The 27,659-nt window shown below is 36.6% G+C and overlaps 1 protein-coding gene across 1 annotated transcript in view; it reads right to left on the reverse strand.

Annotated features, from left to right (window-relative positions):
* Nucleotides 1–1,432: 1,432 nt before the first annotated feature.
* LUZP2 (leucine zipper protein 2) overlaps nucleotides 1,433–27,659 on the reverse strand; it is a 118,500-nt gene continuing 92,273 nt past the window's right edge. Inside the window, exons 10-12 of the mRNA XM_026041229.1 lie at nucleotides 8,055–8,141; nucleotides 2,448–2,525; nucleotides 1,433–2,085 (exon numbers count right to left, since the gene is read on the reverse strand). Coding sequence (XP_025897014.1) covers nucleotides 1,960–2,085; nucleotides 2,448–2,525; nucleotides 8,055–8,141 — 291 coding nt within the window. The 3' untranslated portion in view covers nucleotides 1,433–1,959. The remainder of the gene's footprint in view (nucleotides 2,086–2,447; nucleotides 2,526–8,054; nucleotides 8,142–27,659) is intronic.

The raw sequence follows: 27,659 nt of genomic DNA on the forward strand, positions 1-27,659 counted from the left end.
AGCACCTGCACTCAACTTGTGCAAGCCAATGTGAGAGTTCAGATGCAAGCTGCAGATTGGAAAGGCCCTATTTTATATTTAAGCTATGATTAAGATTAGATCTGGCCGATCTTTTTTTTTTTTTTTTTTTCAAAAATGCAATTTTGTTGCGCTCAGAATTTCTTTCAGAAATCCATCAATTCAAACTAAAAGTAGTATTTCAGATATGTCACCCAATATTTCTTTTTATCGTACTCAAAATATTACAATTTTGTCATTTTGTTCATTTTTTCTTAATAATTCTTTATACGTAATAATTTATATATTTTACATTCATACACGCATTGATTACACAATCATGACTGCTGTATATTTTATTCTTCTTTTGCTAATGCTTTGATATTATCAAGTACAATATTTGGATATTTTCCAATTTTAGGTTTGCAGAATTTTCACTTAAAATCATTGCTCTCAAGAATGACAGCACATTTCAAGATAGGWAATCTACACAAAGGACAGAAATTCTCCTCTCCTAGCAGCTAGAATTGAATAAGAATAATAAATAAGATTAATATTTTAACAACAACCTTAATACTTGCACTTCCTTTTTGGCAACCCAGCATTTCCAGTTAAATGGACCTGTTTTTCCCCTGTTTATGTAGGGATCTAAGTATGGCCCCAAGTGCTGGTTTTGCTACTTTTAGTCTACGATTTCTTCTGAGCTCTAAACATTTCTGACAACGATTTCAAATAAAGAGTCACTTTTGTTTACTTTCAATTAGTTCAACATAGCTTGGTCAACAGGCACCAATAAATAATTCTAATCTCATGCTGTTCACATTAATTACAGCAACCAAGTCTATAAAATTGGGCTATTAATCATGAGAGAGCACAGAGAGAGCAGCAGAGCTTTAGCATCATGTCCAAAAATAAAGTTCTCTTTATCTTTCTTTTTGTGTTAGTGCACAAAATAGGGAGTTTGGGGATGTTCTTTCTTATTCCACTGTGCAAATAAAGTTGCTTTAGGAAACTGTGAAAGCAAATAGGTGATGCATATCCTCAGAAAGCAGGTTGATTTCCTAGAAAGCATCAGAAAATTTCCTAGAAAGCAGAGGGGTGAATTCCTAGACAATCGGACACGGAGAAGTCCCAGAAAGACACGGAGAAGTCCCAGAAAGCAGAGGGATCACCTCTTAGGAAGCCGCATGTTCCATTTTTTATCATTGAAAATCTATCTATCCCGTTGAGACTAGCACAACCGCAAGGTGGGAACTGAATCCCCATCTGACTGGGATCTGAGCTGGAAATTTTTCATCCAGTTCCACATGCAAAYTTTTTTGCTTGAATCCTGAAAGCCGCAACTCTTCCCACCTCCACTCCTTTAATTCTCCATTTCACCACTTGTGTGATCAAAATGTGGCTCATAAGTGATAGCAGTTACGGAAAAAAACAAAGAAACAAACATCTTTTATTGTTTAAGGAAGCAGATRTGGAATGGCATGACTGAAATGTAGATATACATGGGTCCTTACTGGTCCATTTTTACAGTTATTCTGATGAGTTGCACTGTACTCCAAAACAAGGCTTRCTAAGATTTTTAAATATCTTTTCCATGTTAACTGCCTTTTATTCTTCACTTGACTTAAATCCTAAATCTGCTGTAAAGGTACAAGAAGTACAAGAGATGCTAAAGATGGTCCTTGAGAATGGCAGCTGGATACTTGAGGATGGAACCAACTAATTCCTAATAGGCAACTAGTGATCAGGGTAGAATTCTATTTCAAACCTGGACTGTGTTACAAAGCATTTCTTCCAACACTCATTTTGGATTATTGCTTCAAGGTACTAATTGGTCTAGTCTAGACTATTTTACAAACATTCATAAAACAGTGGGAAAAAAAATGCATGCTTCAGAAACCTGGTACATTCATGCCTCTGAACTAAAAAGAACATGAGGATGGGAGCAAGTGAAGGATGTTTTTAATGGAGTTTAGTAACGCTTAGAGTTGTTTTTTCGTTCGTACTAACAGCCTCGTCAAACTTTCTCTCATTTCTTTCCGGGGCTTTTTTATCTTCAGCTTTGGTCCACGGAGGGCTGTGCAACTTCTGTTGAAGGTGAAAATAGCATTGGTGTAAGCGCGGCACAGGTGATAGGCACGTATGTAAGAAAACAGTGGCTAATGTTTGGCTACTATGACTSTAGGACCGCTATGATACTCTTCAAACATTAAGTAGTTCTCCAAATGGATGATAACAAAGAGCTATTTTGAACAGATCCAGTGAAAATAGCTAGTTTACACTGAATTAAATAAGCAGCTCTGTTTCTGTTTTAGCTTAGAATGGRTACATGTACTTCATGTTTATACAACATTTTTTTTTGTTTGTTTGTTTGTTTTTTGTGTTTGCAAATAATTGCACATTTTACAAGACGTTTTGTTAAAACCTTGACAATTTCAGAAACGGAATACCTGAAAGCTGGTCTCTGTTTCCGCTGCCTTCAAATGAGATGTTGAATTACTGCGGTTCCCCAAACACGTCTTGCCAACCTGCAAAATACAGATGTCAGCCGTAACTACCCAAAAGGAGCCTGTTCTTGCTCAAAACGGGTACAATTTTCCTGAAATATTTGCCATGCTTTCTTAGCCTAGTTGATGAGGTGCAGGGAAAAAGAGAAGTTCTAATAGCCAAGGGAATCCCACTCTGCCATCATTCGCATGTAGTCTACTGTGGCTCTAAAAAAAAAMCTTAGTACTTGCATGGATTTTTCCTCTTTTAAGAAATTAAAGTATGAAATGTAGTAAAATATGGGTAACCTTTAGCCATTACTTTAAAATAATGTTYACACTGGAATTTTTCTGCTTATTTTGAAATTAAAAGCTTATGAAAGGGGAAATAACTTCTTTCCAATTTTAAAGTCATCAAGACTCCTTCCAATATAACCAAAAATTTGCTTATTTTAAATTTGACATAAAACTTCCTCTGAAATGCTCCCTGTTTCATATCAGTTCTTGAAAATTTTCAAAGCTAAGTCATACCTAGTTAGAATATTTTTAGACATCAGATGTTCACTATACTGSTAAAAATAAGGCTCAGAAATCATGTTCACAGCAATATTAACATGAATGCGTACTTACTCCCAGTAATATCCACTAGCAAGTTTACTGGCATTTCTGCAACTTGCCATAATATTTCAAAAGTGTATGGTTGACAACACTGGCCTAGGACAGGATTAGCTATATGCACTGTGTAGGGCAAAGGAATCACGAACACAGACGAAAGGCAGAAAAAATGCTTAAATGCTGTATATAAAATAAATTTAGTCTAAGTTCATCCAACAGAAACTTATAGCATAGCAGCATAAAAATGACCTAACCCAGCCAAGACCACTTATAATAATAAACCTCCCAGCACACAAATCAAATATCCAGAAAATGTCTAAATATGCTTTGTACACGTGACATCAGGTTGGAGTTGATCAAAAAACAAGCAACTGTAAAGAAGGAAGAAAAYGTATCAATTTTGAGAAAAATCTTTTGAGAAATTCTGACAGCCCCCTGCCTATGACAAAGTTAATCTATGGAGAGATATGAAGAAGAAAATGAAATGTGTTATTACAAAAACGACTACAAGAGGGGGCTACTGCCTCTCTACTGAAATCTTTGAGAAAGTCCACGGTATTGCCAAGTAGCACTTCAGGGCATTTTCAGTCATGTTTGAGTTAATAAAGTGATCATTTGAGCTGATACAWTTGAAATAGTGTTGATTAGAAAAAWAAATCATTTTTAATCCAATGATAAAGCATCCATTGCTTTTCTTACAGAAAACAAACAAACACCAAGAAATATAAGTATTGAGTTAACGTTCTAGATAAACATTTAGGAGTGAGATGACTGACAGGAAAATTTTAAAATAATTTTTTAACATTTTAAAGTTTCAGTTCCAAGTAAAACTGGTATTTAATATATCTATTTATGGAGCGAGAGAAAAAAACATTTTCAACTTAACTGCATTTAGGAAAATGTTGAGGATTTTGGAGACTTCAAGTGAGCAGCTTGGGGGAAAAAGGTGCAAGAGATCAAAAAAGCAACACTACCTCAGGTTATTTAAGGAAGAGGACAGAAGCAAAACTAGTGAAATTTAAAGTCACTTTATAAATCCACCAAAATTTTCAGGTCACCTCTCAAAGGAAACACGCAGAGACAGAAATCAAAAGACACTGACTGAAATTAATAAAAATATGGGAGGGCAGCCATTTAAGTGATACTGAAGAGAAATGCTTACCTTAGCATAATAAAAAATAGAAATGCTTACCTTACCACAATAAAAATAAAATATATATTGATAAAAATATTGCTTTATAAGTGATTAGTCCTTTATAGTTCTTTTCATAGACCAGTTATTAAGGGCTATCTCAGTCGGCAAACAGCAGTGAGGGTCTGTACTATTTCCTATTTTTTCAATTCACAGTTTTTACCCTTTCTAGAAGTGCATGAGGGAGATCAGAGCTGAGTAAAAGAGAGCAGAGCGGGACATTTTTCTAGACACAGCAGTCAACTGCGCTGCCAAAACAACATTAATTATTGATTCCTTGTCACTGTGAAATCTCTGACATTGTTAACAAATAAATTAGTAGGCGAATAGTAGGAATGAACCTAAATACATATATATATATATATACACACACGCACATATATCTAGGCACTAAATACATATATATACTTCATGTTTAAAGGAGTCCAGCTGGCTGTTGACCAAAGACATGGAGGTGGAAGGCTGAGCTAATCCCCTTCAGAAATACAATCCCTGAATCTAACAAGACAGAAAGATTAATTTCTCTGAAGCTTCCCCCCCTTTCCCTAATATTACMCTATTATAATAAAAATTATAATAATTTAATGTGCTGCACCTAGCCATTAGTGACCGATTGCAGAGCTTTATCCRCAAATGAATTACTTGAACAGAGCAGCCTGTATATTTTATTTATGGAAGTGTTCTTCCCCTTGCCATTACTATGTCACGCTCTCATTGAGATTTCAAGTATGCCTGCCACACTTTTTGCAATTTATAGGCTTATTTATAGCACAGCATTTTATTCATTAAGCTACATATGCTGCATTTTGAGCATAAGGCATCAGGCAGGACCAAGTGCTTGAGCATTCGTTTTTAAAAGCTTTAATATACTGCAGGGAGAAATTTGGGAGGTGAGAGCTAAGCCTCTCCCAAGGAAAAAGCCTCTGGAAAAAAAGACATTACAGAAATCTTTATCCAAGTCTATTTGCTAGATGGCCAGTCTGTTTTGTGATTTTATTGTTATTTGATCTCATCCAACTGTGTATCTTCTTCTTACTATCTCTAAAATTGAATCTTGTCACAAACTGTAATTTTTATGGCTGTCCTTAATACAAAGAGAGGAGAAGGTTTATTCTGGTTTTCTTCTACACAGTAGAAAAATACTTGGGCAGACTGAATTTAGCGGCGTTTCGGGCTCATGTTACTAGCTTTATTTGAACTTTAAGAAATATATTAATGATTTCTTTATTTGCATTCACAAAGCAAAGTACTACGGGGCATTTTGCCTCAAGGCATGCATGCATTTTGTATGTTCAGCAGGATTCAAAACACCTGGAACAGTTAAGTGAGATATTTAACGAGATAGGATAACCCAAATTCATAAGCTGTGAYGCTCACTTCACCTAGTGATTTACACAGCAGAGCTGCACCACTCACAGCTGGGTGTGTAAATTATAAAGTTTGCCTCTTCATTTAAAGAGAATCCTCAAAAGGAAGTTAAATTCTGCACGCCCTTGTCTATTAAACTACCCAAATTGATCCACAAACCGCTGAGCAGTGTCTGATAAAACCAGTCCAAATGTGGGAGATTCGCCCGCTAGTCAGGACATTGATCAACTTAACTCACAGAAGGGGAAGAGCTCTTTATACTTGAAATACACAACTCCCTTTCACAATCTGTTCTTCCTAAGCTGAGTAGATATTTTCAAATTTCTTACCCTTTATTTTGCTTGGGAATATTACCAAGCTTCCAATTTCTGAACAGGAGACAAACAGATCATCTGGAGGAAAGATTTCTGCGCTASCACATACTGTTCAGCTTCAGCAAAGTCAGCAGCGCTGCAAGCAGTTATGCCCACTGTTGAACGTAACTTGAAATTTTATTCCCTCATTTTTCTCCCGTCACAATAACTCCCATATTTCCATGGAACGCTCTCTTAATAGCTCTTTTATACAGCACTGACAACATATTCCCTTAAAATGTACAAGAGCTATATCCATATCCACATTAACCTGGATTTCAAAATCAAATATATACATATATATATACTAACATGGTACAGGCATGGTGATAAACAGGATAGATGTTCTTCTCTTAAAACACCATTCTGCAGGGTAAATAACATTATTAGCCAAGTTGGGTCTACAGTTTATTCAAGGACAGATTTTATCTGCTCTGCTCGTGAACATGTAATAGATCTATATATTAACCTCACATGACCCTCCCTGTTTATTAAGATAAGGTGCAAGATGCATTCCAAGTGCATATATATTTTCATAAGACACCCYTGCAGTTTTTCATACCTCATTCTTACCGCAGCGCACACAGTGTATTGAGTAGTTGGTACAACCAAATGGATTTAACTTTCTATGACCTTCATAGCCTTCATTTCGGGAACAGAATTACTGAATTAATTTTAAGAATTTCATCATGTTGGAGTTTTGTTACTGCAATGAGGTTTTTTTTCCCCTCTCATTACTCCTTTGGGAAAGTGAGAGTACGATTTGATCAAAGCTCCGCGACTGAAACCCAGAGGAAAATGAAGCTAAATGGAGTGGTTGCTTAGGAACATGCGTATGTTTTGGTCCAATACTCTCTGTCCTCTGTCACCGAGTGATTAATGAATATGCAGTGTTTGTTTACTGCAGGAAATTAAGGCAGTAAATAAAAGCACCATCGCTTTTATTTATCAGAAAAGACTCCGCAAGGACAAAGAGCAAGAAATCTACAGGGAGAGGAGGAAACAAAGAAGCATTTTGTAAATCATCTGATGTTTTAACACTATCAAAGAAATGGTTTTAAGTGACGTGTCACTCGCATAAGGATTATTTGATATGGTAAGCAGGTAAAGTACATTCTTGGGTAATGGCAATGGGTCTTCACAAGAGAGGAGGGAAATGATTCATCAGTAAGAGCTCAGATTTATGCACAGAGACCTTCAGGAGCCAGTCGTAAGAGAAAGGTCTCCAACAAGACTAAGAAAAATACTGAGGCAATTGCTCTGGCAAAAATAAATTTCAAGAGCAACAGCACTTTTTGAAAGATTCTGGAGTTAAGATATTATAGCCTTATTTTCACGGACAAATTTCAGATGATTTGAGCAACCAGAATTTTGAATTACAGCATGTCCTGTCTACTTACAACTACAAGTCCTGTATGAAACATTGTGACAGCAAAGGTGTCAGAAACATCAAAATTTCAAGAGTTCATTTAACTTGGCCTGCCTGTATCCCATTTGTAAATAAAATTTCATTTGTCTACGTTCCAGCATGAACTACATTATATACTACTAAAGCTGTAAAGAAAAGTTGCAACAGGGTCAACAAATGAGAATCAATTAGAGAGGTGGTCAGTCACGTGGACAACCAGTTGAACAACCAGCCAGCTGTTTACCTTATTTTGTCTTAAAATCTTTTTAAAATCTTAAAATTTTTGCCTTAGAATTTGCCTTACCTCTTTTGCCTTAAAATCTGAAATGTTATATGTTCTTCTGCAGTTGATGAACATCGATGCTCAACAAATAAATGGAACAGATGACTTTTGACAATCCCTTAGGTATTGACCTCCCTCCGAGGGCTCTCCATTGCTCTGATGACCACCAGCAAACCACCCAGCTACCTCCAAATTAAATATATGTGGGATTAGTGCTAAGAGCTCCCACCCTGGTGCCTCAGCAGGTCCACTACTAGCCATGTGCACGGTTGTGTTTCCATCTGTCCCTAAGATTTTAATATTTTCATGCAGTCTACGTGCAAAACCTGGCCTGCAAGCGGGTCCAACTTACGTCCTGAGAATCGCACTCCTGGATGCTCTGGTTTTCTTTCTTTCTCGAGGAAACACGAAGACTCTCTTTGTCTGCAGAGACATTTGACTGGGCGCAGGAAATRAAAAAGGAAATAAAACATGCAGTGAGTTTACACAACGGCTTTCAGCAGGTCACATTTGAAAAGGCTGCATAGCATAAAAACAAGAGGCCAGGTACTGCAAACTGTTAATTACTTTGCATACAGCATTTTCAGCAAGTTTTATAAMGGGAATTGCTTAAATAAATTTTTCATTAAAGCACTTTGTTGCAGAGGATAACTTGAGGGTAAATCAATAATCAAGATTTTTTAATTGGAAAACTGACCGCACAAAATTAACCCAATGGTGCATTGCTGTGTTTTGTGTATTAGCAAGCAAGAGACTAATCCAACACAAGTTAAATTACTTCCTCTTTTCCCCAGCATTTGCAGAGGGCTAAAGGAGAAATAAGAATTTTCAAATCTCATTTCTCCATTGCTTCTGATCGCTGGGCCAGATTTAGCCAGAGAATTTCAGCAGTTTATGAACTGTTTATTGCAGCTGCCTACAGCCTCTCCCTGCTGGGACCTCATKTCACCATGAGTTGGCAAAGTGTGTTTTATTTCACACCTTTTATTTACCTCTTTAAAGCCAAAATGGGCTCCTATGTGGGGTAGTTGCTCTATAACCAAGGCTACCACTTTATAAAAGCAGTGAATTTCTTCCCTCTGATGTTTTAGGCACCCAGACATCAAAGGAGAGAATCTGCACTACTTGCTTTACATACAGCTTACGCTAGCTTTATACCACAGCAGTTTTGAATTTACCTTGAAGAAATGTGTGATAAAAAATCTTATAAATGCATTGCTCAAATCAGCTGGTTATTCAGATGTGCGTATCGTTGTGTGGGCAAAATGACCGTACGCTTTGCTGAAACATAAAGCGATAAAGAGAACGCTGGGTGCACCATAACCCCATGATATTCATGAGATAATCATCACCCCCACCCTGCTTTTCTTGGCTATGCAGAATTATTAAATTATTATTATTATTATATTCAGTGTTCATCTCACAGTGTTCATGACCTACTCACACAAAACCTCCTTTGATCCTCCATAGAGATTTAAGGTCTAAATCAAAGTCAACTGAAACTGATGCAAAGAGTGTGAATGATTTACCTGAGATATAATCAGATTCTTAAATGTTTCCAGTATATACTTTTATATTTTTAAAAAAGGCAATGATACATGTTTGCAGTGATCATGGCAGACACATTTTCATTGGACAGTTCTTAAGCAAGAGAGCTTTAATTTTACAGAGCAACAAAAGCAGCTAGCAAAAACAGCCAGGGGGTGAACAGATTAACAGGATGGATAGAGAAAGATTATTTTGTGGAGTAACAAGCATTATTTCAAATATGGCCTTTAAGCTGTAGCATGGGATTTGCCTGTTTGGACTGTGAGAATGATATTACAGTTCTGTCTACTTAAATTCCTATTTCGTATTCCAACCGAACAAGATGCATCATATGTGCAGTGAATGATGGATTCATGTGATTTCTTGACTACGTGAACCAGTAAATCCACATGGGAGACCAGGGAGGCCAGCCAGCTTGAACCTTTATCAACTCAGTCTTGCATCCAAGAGGAAAATAAATGTCTCTGGATAGTGGCTCTAGTTCCAGAATTTGTTTTCTGCTCAAGTGTGTGCGTTCACAATTATAAATCCACTGCATTTCTCAATACATGGTATATTTTTTTTACACAATGAAGAGAAGTCCTCAATATTTTCATGAGGTTAGGCTAAGGAAAGACTTTGCAAGTGTACTGTTTTCATGAGTAGTGGAAGCCTTACAGCATTTGTAGGAAATTTCTAAGAAAACAGGAAAAAAATTCTACTCTTGTCCTTTTTATCATTCAAGTGCAATATTTCATACCAGAAGCTCTCTTCTCACTAGGTGCTTCTCATTGATCTGCAGGTCTCGAGTTCCAGATGGAAGTTCACACCCTATTTCTTGCAGGGGCCAAAGAAAGACACCAGAACCAGCAAGGCAGAAAGAAGGAAGGACAGGAAGGAAAGAAGGAAAGACAAGAAGCGACCTTACCAAGTTGGAGCTCATTCCTATAGGTCTGAGATCTGCCCCTGTGGTCAGAAGCTTCTCACATTTTATCCATCTCCTTGTAATCTAACACATTTTTGTCACTAAAACTGATTTCTTATACACAAAAAAGAACAGAAATCAACATAASAATTAATTTTTTGAATTCCTTTCTACCTCCTGGTGGAAGTCTCTGCAAAAGGAGATGCTTTCTACTATTAAAAATTCTCTCCCCTAATAAAAAAATGACTATCAATTCATTGTCTGCAACGAAATGAAATTGCTGTCTGAATAAAGCCTATTTAGTAGAATGACAGTTTATCTAATAAAAACAGCATTGAGTATCCAGGAATGAAACAGTTTGGAAAGAGTTTCTGAATTCCGTTCCAATTTGCTTAAACCTTCCTGAACTCTTCTCAAAGCTTTTCAACCCAGGACTTCACTTCCAATTTCCCTTTTTTTTCCCCCACGAGAATCAGCAACCTTATTTTATCTTTTTCTTTGAAATAATTTGGAAATTAGAGTGATCCTGCTGAGGTCTTTCAAGCTCGACTGAAAACCAAGCTTTGAATTTCAGATACTTGAAGTAAGCAAAATTGTTTACAACCCATTTAACATATATGCTTGCTGATGAAACTAGAATCAACTTGTGTGTGCATTGCTTGCAGCAAAAATCCCAGCATACTTATGACAGAAAAGCAAGCCAAATTCATTGCTTATTTGAGTCCCCTCCTAAAGCTTGTACTCAAATAAATAACATAGTCCAATTCTGCCTCATGTCATTAAAATTCTCTTTGCTTATACAAATACATATTTCCTTTCAAATATTTAGAAATTTTCTTGTCAAATCACACATTGTTCCTGCTATATCCTCCTGGTTGCTGCTGAAGATGACTGCATATTTGGGTCAACCGAACTCCATCTTTTGTTATCTCTTTTGGCTTTGATATGGAGTTCAATTATTTCTTATCTCASAGAGAATCTTGTCAGATCTTCCTCTCTCATGGCACGACTGCCCAGCTCTTTCTGCAGTCATCTCAGGTGAGATGCCAGAGTGTTTTGGACGGGACTGCTTGCCAGGCGACTTCCCAACCCAAACAGGGGCTCCATCAGCACTTTAGTTTCCTGCCACTGATGCTATCACAGATTTTTCTTTCCTATATCAAGATTTCTCACAGKATTTCTTTTCCAAGTCAAAAAAACCACTTAAGGATACTCGTATAGATCTACAAAGAAGACTGCATTGCATTTGGAATGTAAGCAAGCAAACCAATTTCTGCCAGTTTCTGGCAGAGTGCAAGAACTCTGTGACACCTACCTATGTATGGTACACGTAGGTATCATACTGATAATAACACATTATTAATACCAACAACAATAAAAATAAAATCAATCGTATTGATTATGCAGAGATTGATTAATCTCTATTAAACCAAGATGATTTCTGTGCCACCATGAGCAATGCTTGGATACATTCAGAAGCTCTTTTAGTCAATTTTTGTTGTAATTACTGGAGTTGGTCCTGAAACACTTCTTTTTGCTACTGAAGGCCTTGGTGGCCCAATCTCCAAACATGTAAAATCTGCCTCCAGAAGTGACTCGACAGCCTGTCCATGTGCGTGCTCCGTGTCTGGCAGGATCTCATGGCATCCATCTGGCAAGGGGAGACCAGTCTCGGACCGGCTCCTGGGGCAGGAGGTGTTTCTCTTCACCTCCCTCCTGCTGCACGGGCAGATGGTCTGCAAAGGGACTACAAATAGGGAACAGTCAGAGTCCGAGCAGCCCCTGCTCTGCAAAGCTCTTTCTACCCTTAGCAAGGATGCATTCTCCTGGGAGATGCACCTTATTCCTTTGGGATGGAAATGGTTCATGGTCATATCTAAGCAATTCAAAMTTGCATCACTTGATATTAAACTAAATAAATAAATAAAAGCTCTGTTTTGCATGTAGCAGGTGGACGAAGCTGTCAAAGCCTTTCTGGGCAAAGCACACAGTGGGAAAGCCAGAAATATCTCTTTTCCCAAATCAGTTCTGTCTGGCTGCTCCTGGAAACCTTTCCATAGCGCACACAGCACAGGCCAGCTGCAACGTGGCGCTTCACCCACTCCTTTGCCACAACAGACAAAGATATCTACTGAATACAAATATCTGATATCTATATGAAGAGCATCATTTGCAATTGCACAACTTCATATCTGTTTTCTGGAGCGGATGGTTGACTTTTGACTAACCTAGCCCTACAAACTGTAGATCTTCTCAAGTCATTGAAAGCTCTTAAACACTCGAAAGCAAATACTGAAAACTTTCCACAACAGAAATCACAGTATAAACACCCACATAGAGTATAAATTAAGCCATTGTATCTCCAAAGTTATATTATATTTACAAAGGCCATTTCATCTTAAAGGACTAAAACCAAGATCGCRTACTAAATCTTTAAGCCCTGGCTGTTTCTTAATCAAACACTTTTCCCCTGAATTCTTCCACTGCACTATATTCAAACACCTTCAGGTTGGAAAATAGCAATTTATTGGTACACATCATGCAATGTACCTTTTTTTTTTTTAAAACCAATGAATCTACAAATGTAATTTCTATTAAAACTGATAAAAACTGAAACCTTAACTCGGATACCAAATGACCAGATCCTGTTTTCTTCATATTCCACATGCATTTGTGCTGGATGCAATGGAATTCTCTGGGGTCAGTCTTATTGACAAGCACCCATCAATTTTCAACGGCTGAACACAGCCACCAGACAGAAATTACCTCTGCTTTCAAAGAGATTTCATGGGGATGATAGACATCGTTTTCAGACATTAATTTCCTGAAATCTGAATTAATTTCCTGTTTTTTTCTGTTATAAAACTTAGGAAGCATAGCTTAGAGAGCAAACCATGAGATCACTTTTTATACAGGTCTATGTCTAATCTTTCAATCTTTAAAAACCTCTTTTTATAACTTTGTGGTTACAAGAGCACGGCTCTGCCTTCACACATGCACTCACCTCCCTTAAGGCAACACTAGAGGTTTTGCATTTTCTTTGGTAATGGTACTGGATTGTTCTCTCTTAAAAAAGAAATTCTGTAGAAGGAAAAAATAATATTCATGGAAAGCCTTATTGTCAAGAATTGGGGAAGATGCCTTCCCAACACGGACCGGGGTATTTCCCACTGCATCATTCCTCCAGATAAAATGCATCTCACTGGCAAAATCTATTACTAATCAGCTAAAACCATTGGAATCAACCTCTAATTGGAATGTCCTTCCTCAACAAGAGCCAGAGGTGTCTCCCTGGATGTSCCAGACTGGGATAACCCCATTGGAGGGTAGTTCTACCCTCTCTGGGGATGCTCAGAGCCACATGGAGCCAAATTGCAAAGTTTCTTACCCCAAAAATACAGGAGAGGTATAGAAGGCAAAAATATATATAATAATCAGGATTATGCTAATCTTGGAATAAAAGAGAGGTTAGATTATCTTCAGCTAGGACTAGACAAATTTTATTTGCATTTATAGCATATGCTAAAGAGGTGAAACTCCACTGCTTACACACAGGCATCTAGTATTTATGTTGACACCCAAATATCTCCAAAACAGCTGTAAAGAGCTGGCAAACATGAAAGATCCTACAGGAGAGAAATATCCTTGTAGAGCAGTCGCAGGAGAGCTATTTCAGGGCTTCTAAACTGGGAGGAGATGCCTATTTTAAGTAACTCCCCAAACACCTCGCTATGCCTGAGCAAAAAAGCCCCATCTGTTTACCAGAGCACTCTGAATTTTGCTATTTTTTCTTAGTAATACAGGTCATTTTTGAGAGTTTTGCACAGTTTAGAGAATTTTAAATAGGCATTTAAATAGGTATTCAGATATATATAAAATATACAGCTAAAATAGAAGCTTAATTTTAAATAGGTGATTGCTTGTAGAACCTTAACCCAATATTTTCCTTTCTCTGACTCTCCTGTAACAACTACAGTTTCTGAATGATATCTCTGGGTAGTCAGAGAGGCCCTCACCAGAATGCATGTAAGCAGCTTTTTCAGGATTAGTAAGAGCTCTGTGATGAAGGATGGTGCCTCGGGTTTCAACAGAGTTGAAATGATGTATATATGTATCCTTAATTGTTAAATGGGACTATTTTTTTCTAACAAGATTAAGCAAAAAGAAACAGCCTCTCCCCTAGACAAGTTAGATTAAACAAAAAAAGGAGCTGAATATTCCAGATAGCAGAACCTCAAATTTATGAATACATATTCTTRCACTGATCTTGCCAGATCCTTAGATAATAATACTTATTAAGCTGAGAACAACAAAAATCATCTTGCCATACAGCAAATACGTACGTGTTGTATAAAACATTGGAGCTGATGAAAATCTCTGAAATTCCTGGAGCCAGCTGTTAGGAAGGTTRTTCAGAGAAATTAAGCACTAAAGAGAATCCTGAATACGAGAAAGTTTTGGAACTGAGCTTTGCTAAACAGTCAAAATCCAAAATCTATTTTAATTGATAATGACMATCAATAAAGGAATCTAAATAGTCTTAAATGTATACATACACACATATCTGTGTGAGTGTATATAATGTAAAATACACAGCAAAAACAGACACTTAATGTATCTAATGAATAGATTTATCTCGGTATAAATATATTTAGACACTTTGTGTGAACATGTACATGCATGAGGGTGGGAGGCAGAGACACAGAGAGAGAGAAATTGAGATTTAATGCCACCTGCCTGACCACAAAATCCATTTGCTATCAGGTCATGCTCATGCCCTGCTTCTTATTCTTCCTAAATGGCAAGAAGAAAAAGGAAAATCAATAAACCATGTTCTAAAAAGGTGGTGGGTTGTGCACACCCACATAAAGGGGGATGTGATGTGCCCCGTCCTTCCAAAGAACTCTCTCAGAGAGTATGGCATGACCATAGCTATATTATATATACTGCTGGTATTCACCTCCTGCTATGAAAACACATGCTTTGAAAGGAAATATTGTGCTGGGTCACTTTGGATGATACTGAAAAGGAGTTCTAATATGTTTTATAGGGAAAAAAAAGTCTCACAAATGCCAGTTTTATAAGAATTAAATAAAGCAAAGGATTCATGTTATCTTATGCTTTTTCCTACCTTTTCTTTTAGAAGATATGGTTAATATTGATCGAATTGTTAAGGTATACTGAGATTTGAAGCCCATAGGAGCATGAATTTTTCTTTTKGTTTTTTGACAGTACTCAACATTATTCTTAATAGTATGGTGAACAGAATGGAATATCTCCTAATAATAACAGCAGTAGCAAGAAGTACTATTGGAAATGCTTGGAGATAATCCAGTTTACAGGAAAAAATCCTCCAAAATTAACAAAATAAATTATTTACTACAAACTATTTGTTCAGTTCTGATGTTGCCTAATGCCGGGAGSAGCAGATAGAGCATCTTCCAAAGTATATTTGTATAGTGCCTAGGCTCTCGAGTGCTCTAAAGAGCAATACTGTTATATGCTCCAGCAATGACAATCCTACTTCCCTTCTCCAAAGGGAATGCAGTAATAGGATTGCCATGGATTGCTTTTAAGTGTATAGAAACACTGAAATAACAWCCAGATTAGCTGATTGACCACAAGTTTTTTAGAATCTATTGGTTTCCTGCAGCGATTCCATATTCTCCTGTTTTCTGCTTCAGTCTTCTGTCTAATAGAAACCTCTATGTGAAAAAAATGGAAAGGTAGGTAAAACATTACAGGTTTTTTAACACTGAAAAAAAATGCAGGTCCTACTTTATACCTGCTCCTATGTCAAAAGCTCTGGATACCCCCACATACCACCCAAAAAACCTGCTGGTTCTAGCAGTTTATCCTCACCTAGACTCATTTAGCATAAAAGGGAAATTCACAGTGATGCTGAAGAACGGCAGGGTTTTTGTTTTAGGCTTTTACCGTCACTGGAAGAGAAATCTTTAATCGCTCCATTAAAACTAAAAAAGATCTAAGMATAATTCTGCAAAACTTGGGTACATTCTAAGCAGTTAAAATTGCTCTGTAAGTTCTTTTGGGTTGCCAGATAGTTCTTTGCTTGTACTTTTTTGCAGTGTCTCTATGAATTAAAGCCAAAAGAATAATTTCACTTAAAGTGTAGCTTGCTTCTAGTGCTGATGAAACCAACCTGCCTTAGTGTGGAATTTGTTGCAACTAAATTGTGGAAGATATTCATATACATCCTGTATATGGCACAGTTCCACTGTCATGGACTTGTGGTGGTTGACAACCTCTGCAGCCACGAGGTAGATTCCTAATAATAAAKAGACATCTGAAGTCTTCTGAAGATAACAGAACTGAGAATTGCAGCTAAATACATGGGGAAATGCAATATGAGAAGAACTATTTGGAATTTGAGGACAGATGGTGCTCTGACATTACACAAAATGACACTATCACAATAATGCCACCAAAACAAAAAAGAAGAAACAGCTATTCAGCTTTGAGGGTCGCTGAACACTGCACATTTTCCAAATGAGTCCCAATTACAAAAGCACCTGTGCCCAATAATTTTATGCTAATCCAATGAGGAATGCAATGCCGAGCATGAAGAGTCCACATAATTTTTCATTTATTATCTGTGGTAAGTTAACCTGTTGTTTCTCTGCTCTATTTCGGTAGAGGACAAAATTGCAAAATGAATTTAAAGGATTTCTTCCTCAGCCTGTTACACCAAAGCAGGTATCCAGTTTTCCTTTGTGACATGAATAACAGGTTAGAGTATTTTTTAGCAATCTTCAGTAAATTATGTTATTAGAAATATGAGGTTAAAACTCCTGTATATGCACAAATCTATAAAATCTACCCACAGGAAGGCACATCTTATCAGTCAAAAGCAATACAAGGTCTGATCAGTACCATCCACAGCCAGTGAGACACCTGTAGAAAAGGTAAAATGACTGATTTGCCTGATTATGGGTTGGGATTTTGTATATAAGTAGGTAGGTGTTTCCACAGCTTCCTATAGCTTTTGTCTCATTCTCCTCCTTTGGCTGATATGTAAGGAGGAAAAAAAAAAAAAAAAAAAAAGGTTTTCTGGAAAACACACCTCTGATTTCATGTAAATTGACAGATGAAAGTTTGTTCCTCAAAGAACACACACTAAATTATGCTTCATACAACCCAGTTAGAAAATGCAGCATGTCCTGTTTGATCTGCTCTAGTTGATTTGTCACCTCTACTAATCCTGGCTTTTCTAGGAGAGRGAAATGTTTTACTGCTGCACAGTTTGGTTTCCTAAAGCTCTGCTCACAAAATCATACTACCTAGGTAAAAGGAAAAGTAGAATAATCTCTAAGGTGGCCACGTTAAAAATTACACTTACCTGAAAGTGCCACATAGTTTGCCTGTAAATATYACTGGATTTGTCATATAGCCTGTCTAGACTTTGCTTATTTATTGCATTATTAAGGGATTTACYGTTAAACTTCTGATATCTTTATCATTAATCAAGTGCATTTTGAAATAAATTAAATCATACAATTTTACTTTGTGGTTTCTCTAAGTCAAGCAAAAGAATTTCGTGAAAATAAAACCTAGTCTGTGAAAGGCAACATGAGGAATGATTACATGATCACACAATCATACATCACCTAACCTATAATTATGTCCATATGGGCCATAGCCTGTAATTATGCAAAGGATCGATTCTCTGAAAAGGGATCTGATGCTACTGGCCCAATCTCAAGTTTTGTAGTTCTTCATTTCATAGAACTTCATTTTTCCTTCTTTTTTTTTTTTTTTTCGTGAAAGGCAGCATTAGCTTTACCACATTTTGCTGCTTTATATTATCCAAAAAAAAAAAAAAAAAAAAAAAAAAGAAAAAAGTCCTTCAAGTTGTCTTTTCTTTAGGCATCTTTTGTAATTCCAAGGTAACCTGCAGCATGACTTTCTGGGTCTCCTGTGACTGCCTAGCACCACACCGCACAGGCTTCATTTCCAGGAGATCTCACCAAGCATAAACAACAGATCTGAGAACAGTTTGTTCCAGGGCATCTTCAAGACATCCATCCTGAGAACACGACCTGAGACGGCAGCACAGGAACAGTATCACCAGTGACAACTGCAGGTGATATATAACTTGCATAAAGAAGGCAGCAGAGAGCTGCACAGTTGGCTAGTGGACCTGYGTAAACCAGAGCCATAGAGAGTAGCTGAACACTCAGCAGCTCGACAGTGCTACTCACTAAAAATCAAAGCAAAACATAACATTATTAAAGGATACACATGAGGAAAATTAGAGGGGCAACCATTATAACACAAAAAATATCCGAGTGTTATATCAGAGCGCKTTATGCAGAAATGCAGTATTTTAAAAATTATGTAATCGCCTTAWAGCTTTTTAGGCAGAATTTTTGTGCAAGTCAATAACTTTGTTTTCCACTGGAGTTCAAATAAAAATGCTACTCTGCTATTTTTTAGCACTAAACTCAGGCTAAGACTCTGCTGAGCCCAGTCTAATCTTAAAATCAAGTATATGGCAGATGAGGCCAACATGTGAATATTCAATTCCTAGGGTAGYCTATAACCATTGCATTGCCACATAAACCTTTCAGATATTTTCCTCAGTAGCACCATGGCTTAAAAAAGAAACAATTGAAAACAACTGACTTTGCAAACATAGATGAGTGTAGGATGCTGCTAAAGGTACCAGATARCTCCTTCCAAACACACAGAAGGCAAAACAGCAGCAGCTGTAAAAGTCCTTTTTGATACAGACRTGGCAAGAGTAATTTTTTCAGCTTGAGGACCGTGCAAACTCACACTGACCAAAATCAGCAAGCYATCTTCAAACACAGTATAAAACCCTATCAAGACACAGTATAAAACACTATCAATTCCARCTATTCTAAAACAACTGCAACAACTGCATTTTTTAAACAGAAAAATAACACGTCAGAAAGGCTGAATTCCCTTTTGCTCAGAACATTCCTAGAGCTCTGATTGTAGGAAAGATATTTCCAAATGCTGACATATGCATGCCATATTTTCTGCCTAAGTCATTTCAGGAAAGTCTTACGCTTCATAGGGTTTTGGCATACAGCAATGCAAAAAGTGGCAAATTGTCTTCTTCACAGGAAAAAAAAAAAAAGTTTTGAGGGTTGCAATCAATTTTAATAAGTTTGCTCAGCAAATAACGAGCAACAAGTTAGGACTCCAGCTTCTAAAARCATACAGTATTCATATAGACCTTTGTGCCATGGGAAAAACTTGTGAGGAAAGAAAAATAATTCTCAAAGCTCAAGAGCAAGTATGGTGGGTTTTACCTACACCCTTGAGGGTGAGGATTTATAGATGTATATGGATACAGGGCAAGCCAGAGTCCTGTGGTGTGAAACTAGGTTAAACTACCAGATTACTTGGGAAGTTTGAGCAATTTTCTATTGGAAAAAAAACATACTCTTGTTGGAGAAAACATAATCGTATTTGCATGTATATTTTGCTGCTCTTTTGTATTGKATTCAGCTAATGAGCTCTGACTCTGAGTTGGCAGCTCGGCCATTAGAGCCTGATACTGTTTTACAACATGGAAATTAGTAATACTGACGGCAATGAATTTCCTWCTTATTCACCTTTTCTCCCAGACAAGACTAGACTAACAACCTTTGTCATATCCCTATGACAAGTTTGTTTAGGGTGATGGATATTTTTCGTTCTGTGTGTGGATCACTGATGTTCTCCACTATATAGGCACAGGAGAAGAGATTCCCAACTTTGAAAGGTTATCAAAAGGAAAAAAAAATGTAGTAATCGGTCTAAGTAAGCATCTATAAACCGTCTATATGGAAATGAATGCATAAACATTGATATTTTCATTTCTATTGGACTTGGCATGTTTCAGCTCCAAGAAACTTAATGAACAGAAAAATCTTCACCTTGTATGAAGGCGATGGTCCTGCAATGCAAAAGCAATTGTGATTCAAACCCAGAATAGCYTCAGTTTAATCTTGTGGTGCCTATTTCAATTACAGATACTCCTTCATGGCAGAAGCATTTTTAAAAAGTGACTGAAGTGAAAATTATGTGTATATATTTTCAAAATCAAACTAGAAAGAAATATACTTATGTTTTAAAAAGAAGGATGGGGGGGATGTATGGTAAATGCTCCTGGAATCCATTTTCAGGAGCTACAATACATGAAAAATGATAAATAGAAAGCTCAGATACTTAAATGAATCCCTATCTAATGTACATCAGAGTACAACAGAGTAAAGGTCTCAGAGGTCTTAGCAAAAACCCTTTAAGCACTCTACAGAATTTTACAGGAATTACGTGCTGAGCTTGAGGATATTATTTGTGGATGTATTTTCATTTAATTTCTTTAAAGAAAGAAGTAGCAGCAACAACATTGTCAACATCACAAAAAAAAAAGAAAGAGATGGCAAATAGAGCAGAGTAAACCAAGGGACAAGAAGCTATACAGTTACTGTTTGCAATGCCATTCCTGGGCCTACTTGATACGTATGTGCTTCTATTGTAGAATATCAATTTTAGAATCTTATTGAGTTTTTTACTGCCCTTTTTTAATTAAAGCACAAGAAAGCTGCTTTTTTTTTTTTTTTTTTCCTGAAAGGAATTCATCCCTTTATTGGCTGCGAGCTGTTATTTGTACTCACAAGCACAGCTTATCATCTGTTGCTGCAAAACAGGCCATACACCCCTCACATGTCTGCTGATATCTCAAAAAATATATGGATATTCTTGCAGGGAGTTTTTGCAGCCAACTGCTGGAGAAACTCTGAAATATTCCTGAAAAAAAATAAATAAATGCGTGAGCCTGTCAGCTTGTGGCTAAGGCTCCTGAACACAGTAGAAAAAAACATGGTGCTGCTAATTCCCCTGGCTTCTTCCATCATTTCTGCCCTTTCCATCTGCTCTTGGCTGAAGCTGGAATGCTTGAGATACTCAGGAAAGACTGTCTGGGTTACTGCTCATTGCTATAAAGAGAGAAAAATACAAATTATAAATCTGCCTGCCAGACTCTACAGTTAGGCCTGGAATTGCTTCTTTTAGTCTCCTTCTACTCAGTATTTGAAGGGCACTAAAACTAGACACTTATGAAAAAAATGATGTGCTCAGTATTATGCTAGATGAGGTTTTTCTTCTGTCCTTAAAACATATCACAAAACAATAAACTCACAGTGTCAATAATCTGGTTTCATTGATGTTAATATATTACTCCAATATGGTATTATGGACCATATGGTAGACAGGAGATGCCTGGCTTTTAAGTGTTCAAGTTATGCATGAGCATTTATATCTAATGCCAGAATGCAATTTGCTAACCTGGCATGGACTATTGCACTTTAAGCTTCTTATGATACATTTTTAGTAAATACCTAGAGCAATGCTAAACAACTGGGTATCTGAAGGTAAAGTATCAAGAAAAGGAAATGGGATTAACTATAGGTGTGAAAACAACAGCTTTTGCTGGATTATCACAACAGCACCATTAGAAAAATATTTGCCAGTATATGTTTATGTATAAATATTATGTGTATTCAGAATTACACGTATAAATTCTGATCTGAACTTGTTATTTCCATCCCTATAATGATTACCAAACTTTAATGTTTATATTCTTACAAAGAAGGCAAGTCGTCATGCCTAAATATTTTGTAGTATGCAAAGTTCAAGAATAGCTGGAGTGATGGGTAGATATTTAAGGATACAAATAAGTACATATAGATGTATGTCCTTTCCCCAAATATGTATTTAGCTTTGACAGCTATGTTGAGTTTGGTAATAAATTGATACACTGTCCAGTTCCTGAAAAGTTTGTCCTCAAGCAGAGTGCTGAATTTGGTTTTCACTGGTTTAAGAAAAATAGCATTGCTGCAGTTGTTGGAAACCTTCATTCTCCTCTCTGCATCCTTACAGAGCCCAAACCAGGCTCCCACTATTGACTGCATAACTCGAACTGCTGCCATATACCACCTGAAAGATAATTTTGCAAAATTACTCTTCAAAGAAAGCGCTGATTTTGATGTGATTTCAAAGACAATCATGGTTTTCCACCACACAGGACAAAAAAAAAAAGTGATTAGCTGTGGGCTAGCACATATTAGATGTTTCTTACATTTCAGAGCACACATAATCCCACCTCTGAGTGCACTTTAGAGGCAGTTACAGCCTTCCCAGATGCACATAAGTAGCTACAGAAGTGCTGGTCGCAGAGGTGAGCATTTGGATTGGCAGGAAGATGAGGCCAAAAAGGTCCAAACCCCAGCAGAACAAAAGACGGTTGCAGTGAAATTGGAAACCTTCTGAAGCAGAAGCTAAGTTCCAGAAATGATGAGGTCACTAACAGAAAGGCTTTTCCCTTTGAGGCCTTGATTCTTCCCAGATCCTGCCTTTAAAGAGGTTTTCTTATTGACTCAAAAAAGGAAAGATTCCTGCTTGAGGCAGCCTTCTCCAAAATCTATAAACTCTTCCATCTCTCCTGGTTCTTAAGCCCTTCTCATAAAAAGGTCCCTGCAAAAACATTTGCTGTCAGGACTAACATTACCTCAGAGGCCGAGACAATTATATTTTCAAGATATTATACAACATGATTCCGTAAATAATGCACAAATAATCTCAAAATAGTAATAACAAAAAAATTATTTCCCTATTCCAATTGCCATCAAATTTGCTGCAAATATCCAATTGTGGTTTAATTACTAAGGCTTTTTTTTTTTTTGCTGCTGTTTTAAATGAACAGCCTCCTTTCCAGTATAGGTGAGGACATTCCCTCAGGTCGTGTTACATTGAAAATATTATAAATAACATTTACATCTATTGTTTTGTGAATCCAAAAAATGAGAGACAGTTTCACAGCTCTGGGARATAAGGCACGACTTCAGTGTTAGGCCAGTAAGTGATTTCTTAAATTGGTCAAACACTAAAACTAAAACCCTTGTGTTTAGTACATGCTGCTTTCCTTCTGGCTTGATGATTCAAAGCAGTGTAAAACTCAATGCTACTTAATTATTTTTAATGCTTCAAGCGCTCTGTTCTCAAGAGTCAGTCAATGATATTCCCCTGTATTTCCAAATCACTCTTTGCTCACAGCAAAATAACTTTAAACTCACCTGTCTTTTTAAAGCTCCCCAGTTGGCTCCACACAAATAAGCTACGTGAAGCTTTGCAACAGGGGGTTAATAACACATAGTGTACACGGGGTAAGGACATTAGCAATTACCATATAAATCATTAACACATCCTTGAGTCGCAGAAGTCTTTTGGAAGTACTCTCGCATTTACATTCAAGCTAATAAGCCACTTAAAATGATTAATTACCTCCCTGGCATATTTCATACCTTCTTTTACACATAACATAGCGTACGAGAAGAAACATTAACAATAACAAATCCTAAAATACATTCACTAATGTGCAACTGATAGTCGCTCGCAATATGGGGCCAAATAAGACACGTTTGGTGCCTTTCCCTATTTCCCTGACTATACTCAGTTGAAAARAAATATGAAAAAAACCTCTAAAACTAATTTGCTATCAAGATAATGTGCTAATAATGAAGACTCCTTTAAAGTGAGCAATAAAATCAAACAGCCTCACCTTCCGAGTTTAATATATCTGGTGTTCAACACTTTCCAGTGTGCAATGAAAGTTTATTAAAAATTAGTCACTGAAGGAAAAGGACTAGTTGTGCAGCAGCAAACTCAGAAAATGAAATAAGGAGGAGCTGCCATTCTGCGACAAATCACCATCAAAGGAAATATAATATGTTTGATATCTATTTGATTGTGAAAATATTATATGCAAGTCTACAGTAAAGTATAAGCAGGAGGAGAAGCTTTCGTGAATAGATCATTCTAGTCATGCTTCTGCAATCAAATTACATTTTTTTTCTTTAAAAAACAAATTTCTTACTACATTAACCTTATAGATATTGTTAGGACCTGAGGTTTCCATGGTACATACCTTGGAAGGGCACACATATTCCTTCCTCTCTTGGAAATTAACTGGGAAAATGACTGGCATAATTTCTTCAATGTTATTTCCTTCTTTTGACTTTTATGTGTGAGGATGGCAAAATGTTGTATGTTATAGGATGGCGAAAGTTTGAAATTTGAAATTGAATTTAATTGAATTTGAAGCTTGAAATTTACTGCCTAGAGAGACATAACTCCCAAGCTGTGCATCCTGCATGCTGTAACAACAGATTTCACTCCAAATAAAACCAATYGGACACCTTAGAAAAGCTTTAAGAGTCTCAGTCCTCCTTTTAATGACAAAAATAAGCCCGTAACTACACTGGTGTTGTTTCACAGGTTCTTGAACGAAAAATTTATGACTGCTTTGCTCGAAGGGTCAAAACCTTCATTTATACTGGAAAACCATGGCAAATTATACGATCATCAATAGCTCCAATTTCAGAAGACGTAAATTATTTAAGCAATTTACTCTGACTTTGATATCTTTCCTGACCTATTAAGGGAGAGAGATGAGATGAGATGATATGTTGCTACATTTGGCTGATTCATTTTTCATGAATCAAAAATTATTATGTTAGTTTTCGAGCACCTGAAAAAGACAATTTCAAAACACAGTTTAAATATATTCCTCTTTCAGTCTTTCTAGACATGGATTTGGTCCAGTCTACGTGTGTCAGACATTTCTTCAGTCCGTCAAAAGTACATTTTTGAGTTATATGTATATACACATATAACTAAATATAAGTTGTTTTTCTTTCTAATGAATTGTATTTGACTATTCAACAGTACTATCAATGATATAATATAATATAATATAATATAATATAATATAATATAATATAATATAATATAATAATATTTAGCATAATATTAACTATTTTATTAACATAATATTAACTTTTTATATAAAATATTCGTATTTATCATTTCTGATTTTGCGGCTCTTCTTTCATTTGGTAATGGGTAAGGTCCTGAGCCTGGATAAATCAAAGATCCTTTAAAAATAAATTTTATTTTTTGAAAAAACAGAAATCCTGCTAAAATTAGTGAGGAATTTAAGGCTCCTGAGGCTAGTGTTGTCTGACTTGCCCAGCAGTCTTGCTCAGCACCTAGAGCTGATGGATGCTCACTACCTGTGCACTTGGGCTGATTGTCAACCTAAATACATGAAAGTGGCAATGTAGAAAATTCAGGGTCCTGAATTCATATACGGCCTTTCCAAAATCTTTTGCAGAGCCTATGCCATTTCCAACAAATGGGAATGAGTGTAGCAAGTGACACACTAAAATTTGTTTTTTTTTCCAAGATAAATAGTGCTGTTTTCTCAATGCCAAAAACCCTTGGCATTTATAATGAAATTCTTTATTTCTGTGTTCAGAAATAATAGAAATTTAATGAATAATAGAATAAATAAATGTAGAATAATAGAATAATTTTATAATCTATAATTTTATATATASAATATATATAAAATACATATAATATATAYTTYATACAATATATAATTTTATATTTATATATTATATATTATAATATATAAAATATAATAATAGAATCAATAAAGTAATAGGAATTCAATAAAAATTAAATTTCTATTTCAATTTAATGAAATTAATTATTTCTGTGTTCATCTTTGCCACTGGATGCAGAGACTTCCCCTGTGTTTGACGTGTGATTTGTATTTAATTTTCCAGCATTATTGAAGCTCATCTTGTCGCATTTGGGACCCAGGCATATTTACACCGTGCCACCAAGAATGCTTGAAACGACATGTACAAGTGTAAAATCACCTCTAGGCAGCATGTTAGCTTCCATAAGAAAGATSAATTAAAACATATGGAAAAATAAAAAGGTTCATAATAATTTCATATAATTGAAAAAAAAGATAAAGAGAGCTGTAACTTCACAGATCTTTTTTTTTGCAACGTCCTGCCACATATAGCAGGGTTATAAGGAGTTCTCACAGAAAAATGGCTTTGGTCAGACACATTAYTTCCGTTTCAGATGGTAAAACCCATGATTTACATTCTTGTCCAGTGTAAAGATTATTGACTCATTTAATGTGTGCCACAAAAACCAACTCAGATTGTAACTGCTTTTTATCACTTTAGGGGAAATTGTTTTCTACARCCTAAATGTAAAAATTTCCTCCTGCTACCCACTACTCCAAATCCCTGAGCTATCCACACCAACAGCTTTTTTATTCTGATTTATGTTTCTTTAAATCACTGTCTCCAGAAAGACCAAAATACATCAATAACACATTACATTTTCAAATGAACCTTCACAAGAAATTTGGCAATTTTCTTGCCTAATTAACCTTTCTACACAATGTTTTCCTCTTCAGTATCATCTCCAACAAGCACTATGAGGGAAGATGCTGAAAGAACTCTAGATATGATGATTACCAAGCTATGAACACAACATATAATCCTCTCATTTGTGCTTTTTACCAGGACTTTAGCCCAATGCCAGGGGCGCTTGGCACCTGGTGATAGAGACACACTCTATGATGTAGCTTTTAAAAACCTTTTAAAAGCCTTTTAATATCTCAAAATAAGTTTGACATTTTCAGAAAAAATAATTAGGCTGGATGGATGTGTCTTTGAAAGAAGATACTTATCAGGCAGAGCATCATTTCTTTCCTGATGGTCAAAGTGCTGCTCATCAGACATGACAAGRTACCTAAGAATCGCTCTTCAGAAATTCCCAACAAAAGCATTTAGTTGATCAAATTTATGTGCACCTAAAACATAAAAGAGCCTTCTATTTAAAAGAGCCTGCTATTTAAAAACCTTCRTGCAAATCTAAAGAAAGGAAAAAGCTATAACGTGCAACTGCACCTGGGTCGTAGGAGGAAGGCAAAGCAAGAAACACAAACATAAGAAGGGATATCATTATGTATTTAAGAAAAGAAAGCCTTCTAAAATCCAGGTCAGATGGAGAGGGGCTAATTCTGCAAAGATAGGGATTTCTTGACAGCCTATTTCACAGTATCAGCTTTCAGTTGTTTTGCAATTGCCTATTTATAACGTACAGATTTATAATAACGAGGTGCCAGTGTGTGGAGGAGCAGGACTGCAAACGATGATTTTCTGAGACGTTTTCATGGCATATGCCAAGGGCAGAGACACATGAGCTGTGTCTATCAGACAGGCAGCATCACTCACTCCAGCACTCGGATGCAGCAAACGGCRGCCTCTGCAAAGGCTGGACCAGGGGGATAATCCTGTTTTTTATAGACAGGAATATTAAACACAGAACCCATATGAATATGGAAAAAAAAAAAAGGAGGAGTGTCTTGTACCAAAAGGGTAAAAGTCTAATTCTCATCTCCTAGACCTAAGAGTTCTGTGTGGCAAGTCCTGCAAAACCAAGGAGATCTCAAAAGCTGTGGAGCCTCCGTGCGCATCAAACACGGGCACAGCAGCTTGTTAGACCTTATCTTGGAGCACTCCCGTGTTCCCACGACACAGGCACAAACATTTCCAGCCTGATAAGAACAGAGCAGGCAATTCTGCGGGCCACATT

The sequence above is a fragment of the Nothoprocta perdicaria genome, unplaced genomic scaffold (genome assembly GCF_003342845.1).
Source record: "Nothoprocta perdicaria isolate Ctin4 unplaced genomic scaffold, notPer1 scaffold_28, whole genome shotgun sequence".
Classification (NCBI taxonomy): Eukaryota; Metazoa; Chordata; class Aves; order Tinamiformes; family Tinamidae; genus Nothoprocta; species Nothoprocta perdicaria.